General features: G+C 37.5%; 1 protein-coding gene across 1 annotated transcript; it reads left to right on the top strand.

The window, feature by feature from the left end:
* The first annotated feature begins 68 nt into the window (after positions 1-68).
* Positions 69-22,675, top strand: LOC100367666 (zygotic DNA replication licensing factor mcm6-B). Its single transcript, XM_002733658.4, has 17 exons — positions 69-283; positions 1,574-1,717; positions 2,283-2,393; positions 9,552-9,714; positions 13,036-13,175; positions 13,846-13,958; positions 14,129-14,274; positions 15,344-15,494; positions 15,841-15,982; positions 16,557-16,698; positions 17,236-17,343; positions 18,252-18,407; positions 18,624-18,914; positions 19,735-19,846; positions 20,119-20,280; positions 20,882-21,027; positions 21,881-22,675. The coding sequence occupies exons 1-17, from the start codon at positions 192-194 to the stop codon at positions 22,007-22,009; spliced, it is 2,448 nt and encodes an 815-aa protein (XP_002733704.1). The 5' UTR covers positions 69-191; the 3' UTR covers positions 22,010-22,675.
* The last annotated feature ends 516 nt before the right edge of the window (positions 22,676-23,191 follow it).

Raw genomic sequence — 23,191 nt, 5'->3', positions numbered from 1 at the left:
AAAACTGGAATCTCTTAATTAGTGCGCCACCTCAGTCGTCAATCCGTGTTTGAAGTTTCTAAGGTCGAAGGGCAAATCAAGTCACATGACAGATCTGGCGCGAAAACACCACGTCTTCAACAATAAGACCTTACTAGTTTTACGGGATTTGCAGTCTGATCGAAACGGTGAAAATCCTCCTAATTTAAGGCATGGATGTCGCCGATCAACGTACCGGTACTACACAAGTTAAGGACGATCTGGCTGAAAGATGTCAGAAATTGTTTCAAGACTTTCTCGAGGAGTAAGTTATTAATTTTACTGTTAAATTCCCATGGAAACTGAAAACCCCAGCGTGTTTGGGCTTGTGGAACTTTAAATATGTCCATGCTTTTATGATCGGTCTATACTACTTTCAAAAATTTTAAACGTTTAGAGAGTTGGAAATCGCAGCTCGGAACTATGCTCCGTTTACAGAGACTGTTTATACGTTTTCTTGGAGAGTTTTTTTTAATTCGATTCACATAAACATTTATATTGTATATGTTTGAGGTCACTGAAATATGGAGATTTGAGTCTAGGTCAAATGTCAACACTTTATTCGTTACACCAATTTATGATGCTGTCGAGGCTGTTTGAAATAATATTGAATTTAGGCTGAAGTTTGTTTGTTTTTTGACCAACAACAACGAAAAACAATGTAATTTTTGTCATAACATAATAACAAATGATATAAATGAATTTTTTGAATGAATTGTTTTTGGTAAATCAAAGCTGTCTACTATCTATACTCTACCATGGTTTCTATTTTGATGAGAAAGAAGACATCTACTGCGACCACGTTATGGGATCTCTTAATTCTTTGTGTTTGCACAGGGATTACTAGTATATCAGTTGCATTCACGTTGATCGGGACCCACTTGGGACATAATCACGCCCTCATTCGTAGATCTGTTATTTGACTCAAACATAGAAAACGATACGCATATGATGATAATAATTGTTATATTGAAATTGTATCCACATCTCGGCAGAGTTTCGGTTCCCAGCATCTATCTAATGTGTTGATACGTGCTGACTCGGTCCCGTTCATTCACACACATGTTTCGGTCCCGAGGTCTCTAACGTGAACACCACTATCATGGTCTGGTATTGATAATCAATTGACACCTTTCCTGAATAAAGTTTTTCAACAATATTTGTGGTTACTCTTGGTGCAACAAAAGCGTTCCCTTTCAATGGCAGTTGAGTCAAACTAGCCAATCAATAAGCACAGTGCACAACAACGCCATTTGAAAACAAGTTTATTCAACCAGCCAATAGAAAATCTCTAGTTTCAACTTTAAATTGTTAAATTTATAAATATTTATAAAAATGAAGAGAATGCGTTAGTTGCACCAAGAGTGCACTGAGATTGGTGCAGGTAATTCTATAAACCCAATAATATAAATCTATACATTTATTGACGAAGTAAGGGTATCTCAGCACTGTATTTCAAAATTGAACTAAAAAAACATTCAAGTCAAAATGTCTTTTCACACATTACTATAGATTATAAAGTGAACTGAACCCAAATTAATACTTAACCCTCCAGATATACGGTGGATGGTGAAGTGAAATACTTACCAGATGTACAAGAATTGATCAGACCGGAAAGAAACACTTTAACTGTGAGTTTTGATGATGTGCAAAGCCATAATCAACAACTAGCCACAACAATACAGGAAGAGTATTACAGGCAAGTAATGTTCTTGAAATGGGTCGTCTTTGATTCATGAAATGTTAAAATTGTATCTTCTTGCTTCTGCTTTTGATGTGAGACTTATTTAAATAAAACTGTTAGTGATTGCATTTCAGGGTTATTGTTAATTGACTTTGTTATTATTGTATACTGTAAAATTTATTTTTACTGTCATGTAAATACCTGGGTTTTAACAGTGTACTGTTACGACATTATACTTCAATACTGATTTCTGATTTTTTTTTTTAGAAACAAGAACATTCGCAAAAAAAAGTGAGGGGGAGAATCATTCACACATAGTCTCAAATGTAGATTGTCCGCCATGTATTAATTAATAGTCGTATATACTTTAAAACCATTTATTTTCACTGACATTTAATTTTACCATTTTAATACTTTCATTGGGTCCTATTGTTCAAATAATTTTATTTAGCGGGCCATACTTGTGGACATATAGAAGGAAATTAAAAACCTGTGAATAATTAGTTTGTTTACAGTATTTGTTTCTAGCAGCATTGTGCAATGTACAAAAAACTGTATTGTGTACTCTATACCATTGTAGGGTGTACCCATACATATGCCGTGCTGTGTGTAACTTTGCAAGAGACAGAGCACAGGTTCCACCAAATAAAGAGTTCTATGTTGCATTTGAAGACGTACCAACAAGGCACAAGTAAGTTACTATCGGTATAACACTGCAGGCTTACTATTTGGAATAACACTGGATGACAATAGTCTGCATGTTGCATTTGATTGTGTCTACCTGGAAATTTGGACCAAATGGTAAAAGATTTTGGTCTAAATTGTTGGTGAATATATTTGTGACAGACTAGGCATCGTAGGTTACTGTTGTATCTATCGTTGTGTGTATACTAATTAATCCCCGCTTGGACGAAGTCCGAAAACGAGGACTTATAATTTGGTCTCCGTCCGTCCGGAGTCGTACTGTGGAATACTTTATAATCGCTAGAATAAATTTTCGCTGAAAAGGCTTTTTGGGCGTTTTGTGTGGAATTTATTTTCACTGATTTTTGATGAGTTTAATGTGAAATATAGGAAAAAAAAGTATATTCGCTGGATTTTATTTTCACGGAAACATCCCTTCAGCGAAAATAAATTCCAAGCGAAAATAAAGTATTCTACAGTAATTCAGAATCCCTTGGACCGATTTTGTTCATTCTTTGCATGTGCCTAGTACTTTATATGGGACATAAGCACATGCAGTGGTTTAGCGATTCGATTCAAAATGGCCAACTGGCAGCCATCTTGTTTTTTGAAAATGTTGTATTTTGGACAGTCAGTTGTCATTCAAACTTGGTACATAGATTATACATGTTAGGTTACATGTCCATGACGATTTATTTCGCAATTGGATCAAAGATGGTCGACTGGCAGGCATCTTGTTCTTTGTTTTTTATGCGGTATCTTGGCTGTGTTCTGTCAGTTTTCATTCAAATTTGGCACATACATGTACTTTATCCCTTTTCCGGTCAAGTCAGTGAAAAACCGCCGTAAATATGGGTATGCTAAAATTTCCCACTCCAGCTAGCTAACTGGTTAAGTCGTTGAAAAACGGCCTGCTATTTAGGTTGCTCAGACGGTCAAGCGTTTATAATACGTTGTACGGAACCTGATATTTTACACTTGCGAAATTATGGAGGGAGAGAATTTGTTTTCGATTACGCCAAGTCAAATAAATTAACCAAGTAATAAAGAATGTAATTCTATACTCTTGTCTGCTCATTTCACTATTTTACCGTCACAACGCGACGTTTGCGACGACGTGAAAAAACCGCCTTGACCACATTGCAAACTGCAGCATTACAACCGTATTTGAACGACACGATTCACGGTTATAACGGTAGTAACGTATTTTGACCAGCTTGGCAAATAGTCCCGGCACTTAGAATGAATAGCATAACGGATTCCAACGGCTGAGCTTGGAATGTCGGCAATAACCAACGTAAAATGACCGGGACAGCTGGTGGGAAATATTAAAGTCCACGTGATTTCACCGTCTGAGCTAGCATATGCAATTTTATGTGTATGCAAATTGTAACCAATCTGTGTTCGAAAAAATAACATATTTATTTACATAACAATAAATATTCAAATTGTGGGGAGATGCAGTCTTGTGGACATCTGGTCGTTCAGTATAAATATGGCCGAAGAAAGTGAGATAAAGCCCAGACTCGCTGTGTGCCTCCTTTCCGACACATACGTTAATATGTCGTCCTATACAGATAGAAAGTGTTTTATGAAGGCAAGAAGGAAACTGAAGAAAACGCGTCAATCGTGCAGTGGCACGGGGAGTGATAAGTTTGACATTGACACGACAGATTTTTCACCAGCAAAGCGTGGAAAAAGAAAGAAATCCAAAGCAAAGGAAACATTTGACGTCTGTGAGTTACCAGCCGAGCGTACCACGGACACCAGTGATAATAGTCCACTCAAGAAAAGGCGTAAAAAGAATAAGAACAAACGCAAGTCGGAGACTGTCTCCTCTGTCAATGAACATGCGATTACAGAAGAAAACCGTTTGAAGGACTGCAGGGGCAAACCAGGAGGCAAACGTAAATCGAAGACGAACCGCAAAGTGGTTGAATTGCCAGCTGCCGACAAAGCAGATGCCGAAGAAACGGAAGTTGGTCACGCTGAAATACAACGTGCAGTCGAAGATGTGATACAATTTTTGCAAGACAATGTTTGCGATTCGGAACCGTCGACATCCGCCACAACTGCCAACGCAGAAAAGCAGGGGCCTGAACATATCGACCCAGCGAGTACGCAACAAAACGTCGATGTCACCAAAGAAATGGTACAAGAAAATGTATGCGGTACAGAACAATCAACACTTGCGAGTTTCCCCGAAAAACAAACTATTAAAAAACGTGTTGTGTATGCACACACATCGCCAATGGACACGCGTGATGATGAACTTGTATTGGACGAAAAAACGGGTGAGCTACGACACAAAATACCAGATGATTTCATAGTTGCAACTGACGACGATACAGATTCAGAAATCGATGAAGATCGTGCTGAGAATGCCGATTTTTTAGAGCAACGTTACCCATCTGTACTCGATAGCGACATTGAAATTGAATCCGACACAGAAATTGGTGCTACATTCGATTGTGTTGCCTCCGGCACTGGTGAATGGAGAATGGCCACGGAGGAAGACGGCGATATATTTACTATTCCAGTTTTTGAACCCGAACCTGGACCAACTTTCGAACTGCCTTCATATGCTCGTGAGGTGGAATATTTCTACAAATTTATCCCACCAGAACTGATAGAACTGGCTTCTACCGAGACTAATAAATACGCCAAATATCATCAAAAATGCATTGCAAAAAAATTAAATGCCCGCTGGCGTAATACTAATTTCATTGAAATGCAAGCATTCTTTGGTGTGATGATATGTATGGGTGTTGATCACAAATCAGCAATCGACGATTATTGGTCGAGTGACCCCTTTCTGCAGAACATGGGAATTGCATCAGTAATGACTCGGGCCAGATTTCAAATGCTAATGCGTTATTTTCATTTAGCTGATCCAGTAAATGACCCACGGCGGGATCCTGACATTGAACGTCGCCGTCAACGATCAGAGGCCGACCCGTTGTATAAAATCAACCCGTGGCTGAAACCCGTACTCGAAAATTGTCGGCGATACTACAAGATGGGACAGGAAATTTCGATTGATGAGGGTATGATTAGATTCAAGGGACGGTCCAAGTTTAAGCAGAGATTGCCCCACAAACCGGACCGTGATGGCTTCAAAATATGGCAGGTGTGCGACTCGACAACGTCTTACATTGCAAATTTTTGAACCATATTTGGGGGTGAAATATAAAACTACAATTGAGGGGAGAAAGAAAGAAACTGGGACAATCAAGAAGACAACACACCGGTTGCTACAGCCCTTCACAGAAAAAAACCATATTCTTTTCTGTGATTCGCTTTTTACGTCAGTTAACACAGCCCTTGAATTACAAGACAAGAAAGTGTACATGGTCGGTAGTTTTAGCAGACGAAATCGGAAAACCATGCCGCCGCAATTAATTCCTGAAGGGAAAAGCAAGAAGCTGAAATTGAAAATTGGTGAAATGAAAGCAGCAACTAGACCGGACGACACTATCAATATTACTGCATACCAGGATGACAGCGCGCAAATATTGATTTTAAATACAGTCTATCCCCCACTGGCTACGTCGGCAGAAGCAGTAGATGACGAGAGACACGTGCCTGTATCGTTACAATGTTACAGACATCACATGGGTGGCGTGGATTGTTCTAACCAAAGGCGAAAATACTATCACACGGGCAGAAAAAACAATCGTTGGTGGATCTACATGGCCTGTTACCTCATAGATGTTGCATTGGTCAATGCTTATGAATGTTTCAAGGCATTGAATCGCACGACTAAAGTAACGCACAAATTCTTCAATATCCGCACAGGTAAACAACTGATTGGTGGACACTCGAGTAGAATTCAAAAATCCATAAGAGAAGTTGGCTCTCTTCCAAGTAACACGTCATTTATTCGTAGTGAAAACATGGATTCGCACGAAATATGCAGACTATCCGGGCGTCAAAAATCGTGTAAGCAGTGCAGCAAGGACGGGAGAAAAACTGCGAGTGGCTGATTATCAGAAACATCAAAAGGATGCCCAATTTGTAAAGTTCACCTTCACGCGGGCGAATGTTTCGCTGCTTTTCATCACAACATGGCACTGAGGGGAAAACGCACCGTGGGAACACAAACACGAAGTACAGAAGAGCAGCCCTCGACATGAGGCAGACGCATGGGAGCAGCCCGCCGGGGTGGACGACTAAGAAAGGCGTACAACAAATAAATTTGGGACTTATTACAACGTCACGAACTGTACAATAGTTTGAGTTGGTGAAAATACGTTATCCAGTGTTCTCCCCAGACTTCATGTCAAGCATCACGGTCAATTTGCATAACAATACATCTAATTTGCATAATTATATTTGCATAATACTAGTAATCAGTTTTTCCCAACCAATTTGGTCAATCTACTAATACAATTTATTAATACAATTAAGACAAGATATTTTATATTTGATAAATTTTATATCATTTTACTGCATTGTATTTTATGTTTTTGTATCAAGTCAAATAAAGTTTGAAATAGAACAGCATAAAAAGGAAAACAAATTGAAAAACTTGTGTTATAGCTAGTCAGTGAATATAATGTTATCCATGGATGTAACTGGTTCATCATTGTGTACAAGTTTTAGTGCCCATGTCACTGTCAGTTCATATAACGTCGGGGGAAAACATCTTTTGGTTAAATTTATAAAGTCGGCGAGATATCGAAATATGTTGAAATAAATCAATAATTAGAAAAAAATTCTACAATGGCAGTTCGGCACTAATAGTCGGCGATTTTTCATTGCTATATACCTTGTGAGTAACGCTACGATCACCGTAACATTGTCAGCTGTCGACATTGCGTTGGACAGGTATTCACTGCTGCTATTGCGATCATCGGTATCTGACTTTTTGGTGTAAAATACACAAATTGTTTATTAAAACGGTTCATTGACTAATATCATAGGCAATACATCAAAATCGCCAACGAGATGTTGTTTTTAAACATCGCGGAAAAACATGCACTCTGCGCCGCCATCTTTGTTACCTCGATCAGAGCCCCCCTGTAACCCAGCATGCATCGGTCACAAGGTTGCAACGTGCATTATGTCGCCTTAGGGCGGCGTTCTTCGCTACTAAGGCATCCTATGAATGGGGTATTTCTAGAGGTCAGGGTTCGTTTTTTCTTAACCCGTCTCGTCTACTGTTGAATTATTCACACTTTTCTTTCCAATGCGACTTAATTTCACTTGTTTTTTTTTTATTTTGGGTTAATTAATGTCACCGGCGTTGAGTGATAAAAAATCGGAGTGCAGCAAATCGGGGTTGATCTTCCCGACGTACGCCGTGACTTGTTTTGTCACATTGTTGCCGTTGCGTGCAATGGGCAAATTATTGCTACTCTAGTATTTTTGATTGGATTTGGAGGCTCTGCACCCCGGCTCTGCATCCTTGAAAGACTTCGCAACTTATTGCAGACTTCCGTTTTTGTATGGCTAACAAAAGCGGGATTACCTTTCGATCAATACATGTTATTGTTTTAAATTCGTGCAAGACGAGACTGACACTTGTAAACAAAGCAATAAGCATCACGGGCCAGTGACCAAGCGTCACGGACAAAGGGCAAGCATCACGGCCGAGTGTCCAAGCGTCACGGTACCGTGTCGCTTCAGAGGCCTGGGGAGAACACTGGTTGTCGTTAATTTAGTTTCATGTTCAGTCGGTATTTATACGTTTTAATGTCAGGATAGTTCATCGGGTCTAGTCGGTAGAAATACGTTTCTGCGTGAGTATATATACACGCCAAGTCCCTGCAGTTACGTTCTCGCTAGTTCGTTTTATTTCAAGTCGTTAAATATACGTTGAAATATTTAGTTGGTTAATGTGGTCATGTCGGTGAATATACGTTGCCGTGTGAAGGTAACCCCGATCAAGTCGTTGCAGTTGCGTTCTCGTTCGTTTCAGTCTCAGTTTGAGTCGTTAAATATACGTTGTAAGTGTGGACTTACTCATACGGTCAAGTCGGTTAATATACGTTAGAGCTTGAATATAACATCAGTTAAGTCACGGAAAGTACGTTGTAATATGTTACACATGTAGTTCAAGTCGTTGAATATACGTTGCAATTTGAAATGTACGCTAACGGGTCGAGTACGTCAAACACGTTTTCCCCCGTACATGTCCCAAATATCCCCATACTCACGCGTTTTTTTTCTTCTTACTTCGAACTTGCATTCATGTAGTGACCTTGTACTTGCTTGTAATGTGTTTTCAATTAAGCAATATTTATTTCAATGTTTAACACGTGTTTATTGAGACTGTACAAAGGGCAAAACATCGTTACTTAACGACAGTAAAAAATGTGTATTGAAATAAAACGGTGATTTTTTTTTATACGAGAAATTGTTGTCCATGGTGGTAATGAAGTGTGTATGCAAACAGATTGCAAAAAATGTGGAAACTGTGGTCGATACAGTCTGTTAACTATGGCCTATTTTTGCAAAAATGTCTGGCAGGATAGCATGCACAGATGCTGGCTACTGGAGTGCATTGAATCATGACCGTTTTTCAACGACTTAACCTGATAGCGTGAAACTCCCCTGACCGGAAAAAGGTTATACATGTTAGGATGCATGTTCATGACAATTTGTTAAAAAATCTGGTCAAGGATGGCCGATTGACAGCCATCTGACTTTTTGGCCTTACTACTATATTTCCACAATTTATGTACCATTTTCATTCATATTTGGCACATACATCATACATATCAGTGTGTTTCATAATCAGATCAAAGATGGCCGAATTAAGGCTGTTTTTATTTTTGGCCATATTACTACTACACGGAACACATGTTTTGGTGTAAATAAACAATCTGTTGTATACGCCACTTGGAACTCAAGTTTCAAGGACACGCTCGCGACAACCCCTCCGCTTTAATATGACGAGCACAAAGAGAACTTTCAAAAATTTAATGGGGACTGTGTCATTTTCAATGACTTGTTGCTAATATAAATTTTATAGTGTATATTATAACCTGTCCCTGCTGTACATCTTTTCATATACTGTGCAATCCCTGGACAGATCAAACACAAGTTCAAATACACAGCCTTCACATCTGATCAATAAATAGAGCTATAATGGAACACTAAGTCAAACCATGTGCCTGCGATATCCCCTATGTTTGATTTCCATTTTTTTTTTCCCCAGAGTACGTGAGCTGACGACTGCTAAGATTGGTACCTTAATACGCATCAGTGGTCAAGTTGTACGTACACATCCAGTACATCCGGAGTTGGTAACAGGAACATTCATATGTCTGGATTGTCAGTCAACTATTAAGGACGTGGAACAGCAATTTAAGTATACACAGGTGTGTGGTCGTTGGTTTAGTGGCTGCCACTGTTGATTTCATCTAAATCGATTATAATTCATGCACACTTGCACTACATGGTTTCCACAAATTGCTACCTTAAGTAATGTAGTGCTTTTTGTGATATAATGGGTGTAAAGGAGCCCGTTCAGAGTTGGTTTTGATTTTAGGTTGTCTGTAAAAAAGCAATCTGACTACAGCTCTAACTCGAACTCTTACCCCAGCTCCTGAATTCAATTATATATATGCCCTCTCTATATAACTACAGTAGAACGTTGATTACCCGTACAGTTAGGGGGACATGCTTTTTGTTCGGTTATGCAAACAATTCTGATATGCGTTCTTGTGTGGGCGGGGTCAAATTTACAGCCTCATGTACGCACAAATTCTAACGCACATGACTGTAATGAAATCAAACAATAGCACATGTAGAGTATGTCATTTTTATTTAATCAGTTGCAATTTTAAAAAGTAATACATTGTAATAAAATGTTGCATGCGGGAATGTTAAACATTGTTTCAAAGTATCCATAAAATGTAGCGGTAATAATAATAAAGCGATAAAAAAGCAATAAATATTAATGTTGTCTTATCTGTAATACAGTGTCTAGTCGGTGTATTAACGCGAAAACATTTCAGAGTTTTTTGAAAAAGGAATGAATAGATTTCTGTTCAACAGTGTCTTGTCTTTTTGGGCGGCTTTTTTATACAAGTTCCGGACTAGTAGAAGCGTGGTTGATTCACAGTCAGCCTGGGCCTCCAGCCAGAACAAACACTTGGAAAACATGTTGGCTGCTTCACTGTGTGACGGAACTGGTACACAAGGCTCGTTTTCTTTGTTATTGAGGTTTGAGTACTGTTTACAATTTCCTCGTCTGCCAACATCTGAAACCCGGGATCAGCTTCATCAGTGTTCAGTCACTGTTCAATTTCTTCGCGGTCTGCTGGTGGAAGTCTGTCGGTGTCAAAGTCCGTGCCGGGTTCTTTGTCACTTTCAACAATAGCACTTTCGTCAGTGACATTTAGCTTCAATTTATGCCATGCATTGGCAACGATTGTTCGCTGAGTTCATTCCAGAACTCTATCATATAGCAGGTGTCTTTGAGAGTCACGGTTTTCACGCATTCAAGGATTGAGACGTCCTCTGTATTATAATGATCAATTTTCATAACGGCGTTTTGTGGCATTTAACACGCCTTGATCCATTGGTTGTAACAATGGTGTTGTATTTGGTGGCAGAAACATACACTTAATCATGCCATCCCGACTTTGTAGTTTGTCTAAACTGGGATGTGACGGCGCATTGTCAATTAGGAGAAGAGCTTTTTCTGGTTGTTGTTTCTGTCGCAGATGACGTTTTACAGCTGGAACAAAATCACCATGAAATCACCTTGAAAACAGTTCACCACTCATCCATGCACTGCTTTGGTTGAGATAACGGATAGGCAAATTTTCCTGGTTAACATGTTTAAAACATCAAGGGTTGCGTGATTTGCTGATTACCACTGGCGGTAGTCGATGTGTTCCAGCGGCATTAGCACATCCCATTATCGTGACACGGTCTTTACTAACTTTGTAACCTGGTGCTGATTTCTCCGTAGCCGCTGCAAGAGTTTTTCTTGGAAGCAGTTTCTAATAAAGTCCGAACTCATCTGCATTATAGATTTGTTCGGTTATGTAGTTTTCATTACGGATGACATCCTGAAACTTTTGTATGAACGGCTCTACTTCAGCTTGGTTAGAAGACAGTTTTTCACCTTGAACGAAAATCTGTTGAATACCATGTCGCTGTTGGAAGTTTTTCAGCCAACCAGTGCTGCCTTTAAAATCAGATTGTTCGCCATTCAGTTGTCTGTCGAACCATTTCGCCTTCTCCGTGATAATTTGCCCGGAAAGTGGCGTTCTTTTGCTTCTTTCTTGGGAAAACCAAGTGAAAACGATCGTCATTGGCTGTTTTCATTATCTTTCGTTTCAGTCCTACACTTGAATCCATTTTACTGGAAAAGTCTAGCAGCTTTTGTTTCGCCTTCTTGATATCGGATATTGTCGATTTACCAACACCATACTCGGTAGATAGTTTTCAGTTTCGTCACGTTCTAGTTGATTTATAATTGACAGCTTCATGTCCAAATCAAGCACACTGCGTTTGCGTTTCAGCCATGCCAACGGTAGATAAAAGATGCAGATAAAGTAAACAAGTGAAAGGTCGCTTCGTAATCGCTGTGTATAGATCGGCTCGATGTTACCAGATTGCTCGTGGATTTTTGAATGATAAACTGCAGCATGATGTCCCGGTTTTATTAGATTCAGCAACGCATTTAACACCTAGAATGATTGACAGAATAAATTGTAGTAAAACCCAGCTTGGCTACTGTGATCACCGGACATAAACACTTCAACGCTGTGAACCATCAAACAGCCCGCCGACTGTGGTCATTGGATGCTGTTGTCTGCTGATAAACCATCAAAGAGGCACTGGCGTCGTTTCTGTGGCAAGACATCCCAGAAGTTATTTTCTTTCTTTTTTTATTCCGAAAAGGATGCGACTACTGATACTGGACATTAAAATTAAAAATCAGAAAAAACATGGGATAAGCTCATGGCCGCGTTTCTTTGACGGCAGTGGAACCCGGTACAGTTTTCCCCAGAAAACGTATCCGAACTGCAGTGGAGAAGACATTTGATGAAGTTTGTGTTTTTAGGACACTTTTTATTTACAGTGGAACACTGATGTGGCGTAATAGGCTTGTCTGAATTTAGTAAATTATTGGATACTGTAATTCGTTTCATTGTTTGCACAGACACTGTAAACAATGAACGTACACGTGAAAGACGTTGGATTACATGTTGATAATAGTTTTATTGAAAGTGTTGCACCAGGAAATCACACACTACGACTGTAATATTTATTGTTCACAGTTGACTTCTGTATTATACGGAACACAGCCAGACCTGCATACAAACTTTTGGGGACACACAGTAGGTTCGGATAACCGAACATTTGGGATAATCGACGTTCGAATAATCGACGTTCTACTGTATAAGAGCATATATAATTAAATTGGGGAGCACTGGACGGTAGAGTTAGGATAAGGGTTGGGGTACAAAAGTAACTCTTTCTTGGTTGCACTTCTAATATTCTATCAGAAGCACATCTCCGAAAGCAAAAAAAAAAATATATCTGTCTTTACTGCCATTTGTTATCATCTTTGACATCATTCACCACACATTAGCATAAATAAACAAAAAAAGTAAGGATTTTCTGCTATACAATTAAAATCAATAATCTAGATTAAAACAATTTATAATTTTTTTTTGCAGCCAACAATATGTCGAAATCCAGTTTGTGCCAACAGAAGTCGATTTATGCTTGATGTAAACAAGTCGCGATTTGTAGATTTCCAGAAAGTTCGAATACAAGAAACGCAAGCTGAATTACCCAGAGGCAGTATACCAAGAAGGTATAGTAATAAACATGCAAGGTCTTTGCAAACCGCTGCTCCGGGCTGTAAAATGGAGATATGTCGATTGAATTTCAGTATGCAAATCACACTCCGTGATAATTTATTCAAAGTGCGTTGTGAAATTACTGTTTTTGACGATTCAAATGTCACAGTATTTGATTTTTTTCAGTCTTGTACAATCATGAATATATGTTGCGTACAATTTTGAATGTGATGTATGACGTAAGAAATAGATTTATTTCAGCTTATGAAACGTGGCATGAATTGCATTATCTAAGTTTTCTCAGTCCTCTTCGGATGAAGTCCGAAAATGGAGACATGTAATTTGGTCTCCGTGCATCCGTTCGTCCTGAGTCATATTTCAGAATTCTTTGGCCCGATTCTGTTCATTCTTTATGCCTGGTACTTTATGTGGGACATAGAGAACTTAATGGGGACTGTGTCATTTTCAGTGACTTGTTTTTTTGAACAATTGTTTTTATGAATTAATGCATGAAACTATAAACAAATGCCAAACAAATGCGCTTGATACAGAAAATGATTTCCACATCCTCTGTTACTGTGACATAATCGGATGACTGTCATGACAACATTCTCTACATGTTTATGAAACTACTAGAAAGCATCACAGTGGTTCGTAGATTCATTTTGTTTTACTTTTATTCAGCGTGGAGGTAGTTCTGAGAGCTGAAGCAGTTGAGATCCCCCAAGCTGGTGATAAATGTGACTTTACTGGTACACTTATTGTAGTGCCTGATGTATCACAACTGAGCATGCCAGGTAAGCCACTGAGATCCCCTAGGCTGGTGATAAATGTGACTAGTATGCTCAAAATATTAGGAGTGCTCCAAGAAGCAACATAAGATCTTTATAGCAGTATCCAGACATGTTTACATTTGCAATTTATGTCATAATCACCTGATTAACGTATCAGCTAATTATTTGTGCAGGTGCCCGTGCTGAGACGTCCTCTAAAGTGCATGGTAGTGAAAACAATGAAATGGAAGGCTTACGTGGATTGAAAGCGCTTGGTGTGAGGGATTTGAATTATAGACTGGCATACCTAGCATGTAACGTCAGTGCAACAAACCCAAGGGTAAGTCTTATTAAAATGCGTTTGTAACCAGTGTATTTTGATATTTCTCATTAACACGCAAAAAACAGTAGAAGTTACTGTTGTGTTCCCTGGATGGTCCTTACTTGCGTTATTGTATGGTGCTCATTCAACTGCGCATGAATGTAAAGTAAATTACGTAGCTCACTGTTAGTAATTACAAATTTATCGTCAAAAAGCGGCTTTGAATATGACCAAGCCCTGGTTTAATTTTTTTGCATTTACTAGCTTGCTTGTAACTTGTCACTATGAAAACTTGTATGTTTCTGTGATCCTTACATGTGTCGTTCTACTTGACCTTGTTTTCACACATGCCTGCTAAAATCCTCCATGAATGACTGTTATGAATTAGGTTTATAATGGTGTCAACTGATGGTGTGTTTATTGAATCACATCTTGTTTCCACATAATAATAATAATAATAATAATAATAATAATAATAATTGTATTCAACACGAAAATCTACTACAGAGAGTAATTTTATGGTTGTAAAACAAAAACATAAATAATACTTCACACAACTAATATCACAAATAGCACATTATATACATACAATTATAGAACGAGGGAAAAAAAACATAAGCTAATGTTATTGTTTAGGACAAAACAAAACTGAAGTACAGTTCAGTTCACTCCACCAAAATCATGAATAAAACATTGAATAAATGCAACTAAGAATGGAAGAAAAAAACATGAAAATTAGTATAAGAATAGAACTACTGAGCTACTAAATATGCCATGTGATCAATCTTTAGACCAGTAGCATGGAGTCGTATTTTTAGCAGAACTTAAAAACACCTTTTTCCAACAATTTTAATAAAAACCTGTAGCCAATGATAAATTGTGTCAATTTGGTCAAAAATTTATAAAAAAGACGAGAAAAATGTGTAAAATTGTGTTGAAATTTGGGCAGCAACAATTATGACATTCACTGTGGTTAAATGAAATACATTTACAGTTTAATAATAAATATGGCTGCCAGTTTGTTTTTTATCAAATTTTGTTTTTGTTCATTTTGTGTTTACAAAATTGGATACACTTTTTCTTTCAGTTTGGCGGTAAAGACATGCGTGGTGATGAACTGACGGCAGAGAGTATCAAAAAACAAATGACTGAACAAGAATGGCAGAAAATCTATGAAATGAGTCGAGATAAAAACCTTTACCAGAATCTTATTCAAAGTTTATTTCCCACTATTCATGGTAGGTTGGTTACGCATAGATGATGTAAACATTCTCTCCACTAGACCCAAACAGACTCTGAATCAGTATGTGATGTGTTGACTCAGGAACACACAAAACATCAAAGAAACCAGAGAGCTTTCAAGTTTAACTTATTGTTTATTCTGCCATTTTCAGTTACACTAACGGCACTACTTTTTTTTACATATCAATACACTCAGGTGATCAGGTGACATATAACATCATTTCAAAAGTATGTATTCTGACGCATGTAATAAAGTAGTCCCAAAAACGCGACACTGTATAATAAAAATTTCAGTACTGATTGCAAATTTGATTTTTATTTTTGACTTTTTTGTGTTCATAGGAAATGATGAAGTGAAACGCGGTATTCTATTGATGTTATTTGGAGGTGTTCCCAAGACAACAACAGAAGGTACAAGTCTCCGTGGCGATGTAAATGTCTGCATTGTTGGTGACCCAAGTACAGCTAAAAGTCAACTACTAAAGTATGTACTGCCTTTCTGTTCATCCCACAAATCATTGTAGTCTTGTATAATTAATGAGGGTTTCATACTTTCCACAAATCAGTCCATAGTATGGAGGGCACCTAGCACAACCCAACAAATTTCTGTCAGAAGCTGCATCTCTAATAGAACCATTAAGAACCCAAAAATCGTTATTTCTTGTTTGTGGAGGTGCTCCAATTCCCTTTGTTCCATTATGCTATTTTATTAGAAACTGGGCTTCTAATACAGATTTTACAGTAACGTCACACTAAGCTCGGCAATAAATGCCACTCGGCTATAACAGTTATTTTGTTTCGTTAGATAGTATTACCATATTTTCTCTATTAGAAATGCATATAAACTGAAAATTGCATTTTATGTATACATTAACCTTGGCAATAAATGCCCCTCAGCTATTACTGGAACAGTTATTTTGTTTCGTTAGATAGTATTACCATATTTTCTCTATTAGAAATGCATATAAACTGAAAATTGCATTTTATGTATACAGGATCATTAAAACATGCCTTGTATTATTAACAAACATAACTATGTAAATTACTTTGTTCTACAGGGCTGTGGAAGAGTTCAGCCCCCGTGCTGTGTATACTAGCGGTAAAGCGAGTACTGCTGCCGGGTTAACGGCTGCTGTTGTCAAAGACGAGGAGTCCTACGAATTCGTCATTGAAGCGGGTGCTCTCATGTTAGCCGATAATGTAAGTTGATTACAATCCTCTGATCATTTTCATCTAAATAATACTGTAAACATCTTTATTTTTGCTGAAGAAAAAGTTTTCTGAATCTGAATCCAAAAAAGTTTGTAGCGGTGAATATTTTAATCGGATTCAAAAGACTGGGTTAGTTATTTTTAGTGTAAACCATTGAATTTATGATTGTGTTGCTTGATTTTAACTGATTTCTAATGAGTTTCTTTAAAAATATCGAGAATGTTTACTGCAAAGATGATCCATACATCCAAGTAAACCATGCAAGCTTGTCAAATGTTATTTAGTTTCACCAATCTTTTGTTTCTTTATCTTGACTCTCACATGGATCACTGAAAATCAGCCACATGATTCACACCAACTGCTGACTAGTCAGCAAAAAGTTTGAGTTAACGAGAAATTGCTCCTTACAGCCAACCCATATGTTGAACCCTATTTCATAGAAATTACAACCAGCTAGCGCTGCAGCTGACGTGATAGTCCAATCATGACTTGGTTATAATCTATGCGTATTTTATACTACTCTAGGGTGTTTGTTGTATTGATGAATTTGATAAGATGGATCCCAAAGATCAAGTAGCCATACATGAAGCAATGGAACAACAGACTATCTCTATTACTAAAGCTGGTGTCCGGGTAATTTATGCATCTGTTCATCTTCAGAAATGTTGTATTCTTTGTGTACATATTTGGTCATTTTCTGAGTGAGCATGATAATGTGGCCTTGTACTTGCAATTTCAGTGGGCGTGGGAGAATCATGATTAACAGTTATTCATTATATTTCGGTCATTTTGCAATTACTGAAGTTACATTCTACTTTGCAAATATGTAAATCAGCTATCTCAGATCAAGGTAAAAACCTAAAATATGTTTAAATGATGCTGTTTTAGCTTAAAAATTATGATATGAAGTAGATATCCTGCTCTCATTTTGACACTTGCTCATTTTGAGAGTACTGGAGGGTCTTAAACCCTTAGACAAACATGCCTACAATGTTACTGAATTTCAAGGACAAACAAAAGCCTTCTAACTCAGTGAGTTTCGAACTTAATTTCAGATTTGATAGTGTATGTATTTGTCAGGGGATGGAACCTCTCAGATTTGTAAAGTGAGAACGCATATTAATAGACCATTTTCAGTACACTGCGAGAATCCCGTGTTATCCGTGAAATTGAACGTAAAAACAGGACAAACAAAGGTCATAGCGTCGTAGTGGCATCAAACATCGACAAACGTGAAAATATTTTGGGGGCATTTCCATGCTTAATAATGTGCTGTACACATTTGATGATAGACAATTTTGATTAAGTGAGGGTATTCAAAAGCAATATTCCTCTGTCGAAGATCGGCCGGTCAATATGGAATAATGAAATTCCAGTTCAAAATCAAATCGCTTGATTTTTGCGGCAGACGTTTGACGCACGTTTTTCATGCATCTCGCGAGATCTGGCAGTTGAATGGAAAATCACCTATTGATTGTGCTTCTCATCAGACATGCCATTAACTGTATATAATCAAATCTCTTCTACATCCATAACAACAGGCCACGTTGAATGCCCGTACATCCATCCTAGCGGCAGCCAATCCAATCGGTGGTCGATACGATAAATCTAAACCGCTAAAACAGAACATCCAACTATCTGCACCCATCATGTCCAGATTTGATCTCTTCTTTATTCTTGTTGACGAGTGTAATGAGGTGAGTTCGCCCCTTATTCGTACCATGAACTGTATATAAATGTAGCATAATTTAACAAAACAAGAAACTTTACGAGTCATGCAAGCTGTGAAATTGGGTTTCATTTAGGTTCCGAAAAATTGTAATTTTACCTCCCTAAATGCCCTATCGACTCGCGAAAATTGATAGTGATAAAAATTAAATGGTTTTTACTTTCTACATTTTTACTGTTATTAGGTAACTGACTACGCTATAGCGCGGCGTATTGTTGATCTACACAGTCACAATGAGGCTGCAGTGGAAAGGAAATACATGATCGAAGACGTACAGCGTTATATGATGTTTGCCCGCCAGTTCAGACCGAAAATCAATAAGGAATCGCAAGACTTTATGGTGGAGGAGTATCGTCGATTACGTCAGCGGGATACCAATGGCGTGACTAAGTCGTCATGGAGGATTACAGTACGTCAGTTGGAAAGCATGATACGACTGTCTGAGGGCATGGCTAGAATGTATTGTCAGGATGAGGTAAGCCATCCCATATTTCCTTGCTTCAGTAGCCAGAATCCATGCACAACCCTGTTATCTATCCCAGATTACCTTGCATCTTACTGCTACTGTGAAATAATTAGCTGGAAATAATTTTTGCTGAAAAGACATTTTAGGTGTTTTTTATGGAATTTATTTTCACTGATTTTAGACGAGTTCAATGTAGAATATGGAAAAAAAGGTATATTCGCTGAATTTTATTTTCACTGAATCATTCCTTCAGCGAAAATTAATTCCAAGTGAAAATAAAGTATTTTACAATATATAAATATTGACATTTACAGCCTTTGCAGATTTTAATATACAAAATTAGTTGAGATAAATTAACCACTTGTGTTTCACCACACTTTGCTTTCAATGAAATAACATGTTAAAACTAGTGTTATCCCTGAACAGGACAATGGGAGAACATTCCCTCCTTACGTCTCTGGATTTCCTCTTTGTTGGACAAAATCATAATTCTTGTCTTCCAAATTACAATTTTCCAGTTTATAAAACTACAGAGACTGAAATAATATAAATAAAAAGTAGCTCAATAGTCGCACTTTCTAATGAAAGTTTGTATCTTAGAACACATTTCCTTCTCATTGCCCATTGCTGACAACATTTCTGTACTCAACCATGAGACAACAATCAGTGTCAATAGAGGGTGCTATTTTAGTTAGCTAGTAATTTGATTTAAGATCAAAAGTATTTAGTCACATGACATCTTGAATTACTTTATAATTGGAATCATGTTTCTGGAATATATGGTCACATGATTAGGTTAATGCACGATATCATTTACATTTCATGACAGGTACAACCTAAACATGTGAAAGAGGCATTTCGTTTATTGAATAAATCCATCATACGAGTCGAGTCCCCCGTCATCAATTTTGAAGAAGAGGAAGAAGATCAGAATGCAGATGGTATGGAATATTTCATTTTAATTTAGATTTATCTGAAGGCACCAGAGAATACACGGATGTGTAACTTCTTAGATAGTAACGTCTCCTTAGGTTTGAAATATGATCATGACAAATCTTGTAAAATTCCTGTAAAAACCTGGCTGGTACCTATAAAATTCCAATCTTGCACTTGTAGAAACCTACAAGGTACCTATGAAATCCTACCTTGTACCTGTAAAAAGAACTACCGTATATATACATCTTAACCACCATTCTTGGAACTTTTTTTTCAGATGAAGAGTTGGAAGAGATGGAAACAGAGGATGCTGGGAAGGCTGTTAGTCAACAAGAAGATCAACCAAGCAAAAAGGGAATGCGAATGACATTTGAAGAATACAAAACAAAAGCTAACTTATTGGTTTTGTACATGAGACAGCAGGAGGAACAGTTAGAAGGTACTTTTGTTGATTGTATACTTATACTTGAAACTCCCCAGTGGCATGAGCATCTATTCAGAACGATTTCTCCAACAACATACATTACATCCAGTCTCAGAAGTATTGGGGCAGCCAATTTGCAAACTCGCTAGCGAATTGGCTAACAGCTTGGCTTTTTAACCTCGCTGGCGCCGACTTGTGATCACGCCCACTCTGGACGAGTCTATATTGCATTAGGGTACATGCCTGGATTTCCCTGAATGATTTGCTTTGTGAGGTGTGATAATGTGAAAGTAGTTTATTTGGTCAGCCTGAAAATATGATGAATGCAATTAATCCACCGATATGTGGGTAGCCATCTAGAACACTGCTTGGAACTAAATAAAGACAGGCAGAGAAAGTTTCCTACAAATCAGGAAGAAAATAAACTTTCACATCCAAACGATCGTTTTCTGTAAAGAAAAGTCTATTTTTGTTTTGTGATTTTTTTTTCCAATGAATTATATAATTTTGATTATTTGTTATTGTAGTGGTTACTATTGTATCAATTGATTATGCTTCCAAAATCTGTTATAAGCTTAGTCTGACCCTCATCCTGCTGCTGTAAACTTGTTTACAGAGTCAGGTGATGACGAGGGCGGTGTGCGACGTAGCGCTCTGGTTGAATGGTATTTGAAAGAAATGGAGACTGATATTGAGACTGAAGAAGAGTTATTACAGGAAAAGGTTAAAGTTGAGAAAGTAATTGACAGACTGGCACATCACGTAAGTTACTACGAGAGAAATCATACAATCTCTTTTCCTAACGCGGCATTTAAATTAAACTGATTTGAAGATTTTTATCTTCTTTGTGCTTTTGATAAATGACAACAAAAACAGTGACACCAGAACAATTTTTGAAAAAAAGAATTCAAAATGGCACAGAAAATGTCAAATATTTCTGGACTGGTTTATATTATTGATATTGTTAAAATTTTTAACATTTAATTCAGCAAGTTCCCGGTGTGATGTTGCCAATGTTTCTTTATATACAATGGGAAATTGTACCCCCTAATGCATTGCATATATGTACAGTAGCATGCTCAGTAGTACAAAATATGAATCTCTTTTGCCGAGTGTTCTGATGTGCTGATAACTGTATAGTTAATGCATTACAACACTATACTGGTCCCTGTAATACTGGGACAATCAAACAAATTGATCATTTTATGTTCACTGATAGATCCTTTGTCACTTGTTAAGTCAACATAAAACAGGACAGAACAAGCACAAGTCTTTGCATCATAGTGGTGTCAAAGCATCACATGGGAATCAACAAACGCAAAACTTTTTGGGGGATTATTTCCACACTTAATAATAATACACATTTGATGATTGTCAGTTTTGATAAAGTAAGGGAATCTCAACACCATATTCACTTCTGAAAGATCAACATTTCAACAATGAGCTATTAAATAAGAATATAAAAATTCAAATCATTTGATTTTTTTTCAGCAAACAGTTCAGTCTGCGCCTTTCACACAGTACACAAAATCCCTTATTGGGAATCAGCAGCCCATACTTGAAATCAGAATTTGTAGAAACATCATCTAAAACAAAATTTGTTTTTGTATTGTAGGATCAAGTTTTGATAGAATTGTCAAAGACTGGACTAAAGCAGAAAAAACATGACACCGAATCTGAAGAACAAATCCAGGAGGATGACCCCTTTTTGGTTGTGCATCCTAACTATGTGTTAGATGTTTAAACAATTGATACTGCAATTGTCAAAGAAATGAGCACCAAGAAAAAGCGATGATGCAATCAGTCAGTCAATCATGATCAGAAAAGCAGCATGGCAGGTGCTATTTACACGGCTTAAGTTTTGAAAGCTGTGTGATGCACATAGACTTGAGGATTCCATAAATTCATCTCTCGACTGAACCTACCAGTGGTTTGAATTGTTGACTGGGAAAATTACTGATATCTTGCATTCAAAACAACTGCCACCAGCTCGGTTTAAATCCTCTGGTTTTCATAATCGTGGCATTGCAATCATGCAAGCCAAATATAACAATGCATTCATCTATCTCCCCCCCCCCCCACCCATTCATTTCTTGTTACTCAATATTCAACATTAAATTTCATGTAATGAAGTTAAACATTTTTAATATGAAATTCACACTGTCACTGTCACGGTTATGTTACATTTCAGTTTAGTATATTTGGGCTACTTGACTGCCATTTTACCAGGAATTAAAACTTGATCCGATTTATAGTAATTCTCATTTATAAAATTCATTGATAGGACATGTAGGAAATCTGTTCTTGTACTATAAATTGTTGAGCCTTTTTTCTCGTATACAAATTAGATAATTGTTTGTACTGAGTGAAAGTTCTATATTAAAGTACTAGAGTATATATTTCTCACAAATTTGCAAGTTTTCGTACTTCTTGTGTGTGTGTTTTTGTTGTATCTACTCTTTTGTTTACATATTTTAACTTGCTACATAGCCTCGCTCTCGTCTTGGCTGTGATGTTGGTTGCCAGCAAATGTCTACTGTAAAATCATTTATTTTCACTGGGTGTTAAAGGGCGGCAGTCGTCGTGCTGCGTCCTGTTCGATATGAGACATATACAACGCGTGTAAATTTACATGAAATTCGAACACGCGCTGCAAGTTCAAATGTTTAGCAGAGAAACAATATTCTATCATTATTTTACATGTACTGGTATTTTGCTTATCAGTGAAATGGCAAAATTGATATGCATAAGAACATTTGGAAATGACCCTTTCAAATCAAGCAATCGCTACTTCCACTGTTCAAACACAAATCACTGGAAATGATAGAGGAATACTGGTTTCCCTGATTATTTCAGTACCAGAGATAAGGTATGTATCAATTGAATATCTCCTTCAGATTATCTTGCAGCCAAAGTATACACTTTC

Source organism: Saccoglossus kowalevskii, chromosome 21 (assembly GCF_978046115.1).
Source record: "Saccoglossus kowalevskii chromosome 21, keSacKowa6.1, whole genome shotgun sequence".
NCBI classification, from domain to species: domain Eukaryota; kingdom Metazoa; phylum Hemichordata; class Enteropneusta; family Harrimaniidae; genus Saccoglossus; species Saccoglossus kowalevskii.
Note: the sequence above shows the minus strand (reverse complement) of the source record. Positions and strands in the feature narration are given on the sequence as shown.

Coding starts and splice junctions, on each gene's coding strand:
- LOC100367666 (XM_002733658.4), top strand. CDS start 192: ATGGATGTCGCCGATCAACGTACCGGTACTACACAAGTTAAGGACGAT. Junction 14,275..15,343: donor TCAGTGCAACAAACCCAAGG/GTAAGTCTTATT, acceptor TTTTTCTTTCAG/TTTGGCGGTAAAGACATGCG. Junction 15,983..16,556: donor GCTAAAAGTCAACTACTAAA/GTATGTACTGCC, acceptor TTTGTTCTACAG/GGCTGTGGAAGAGTTCAGCC.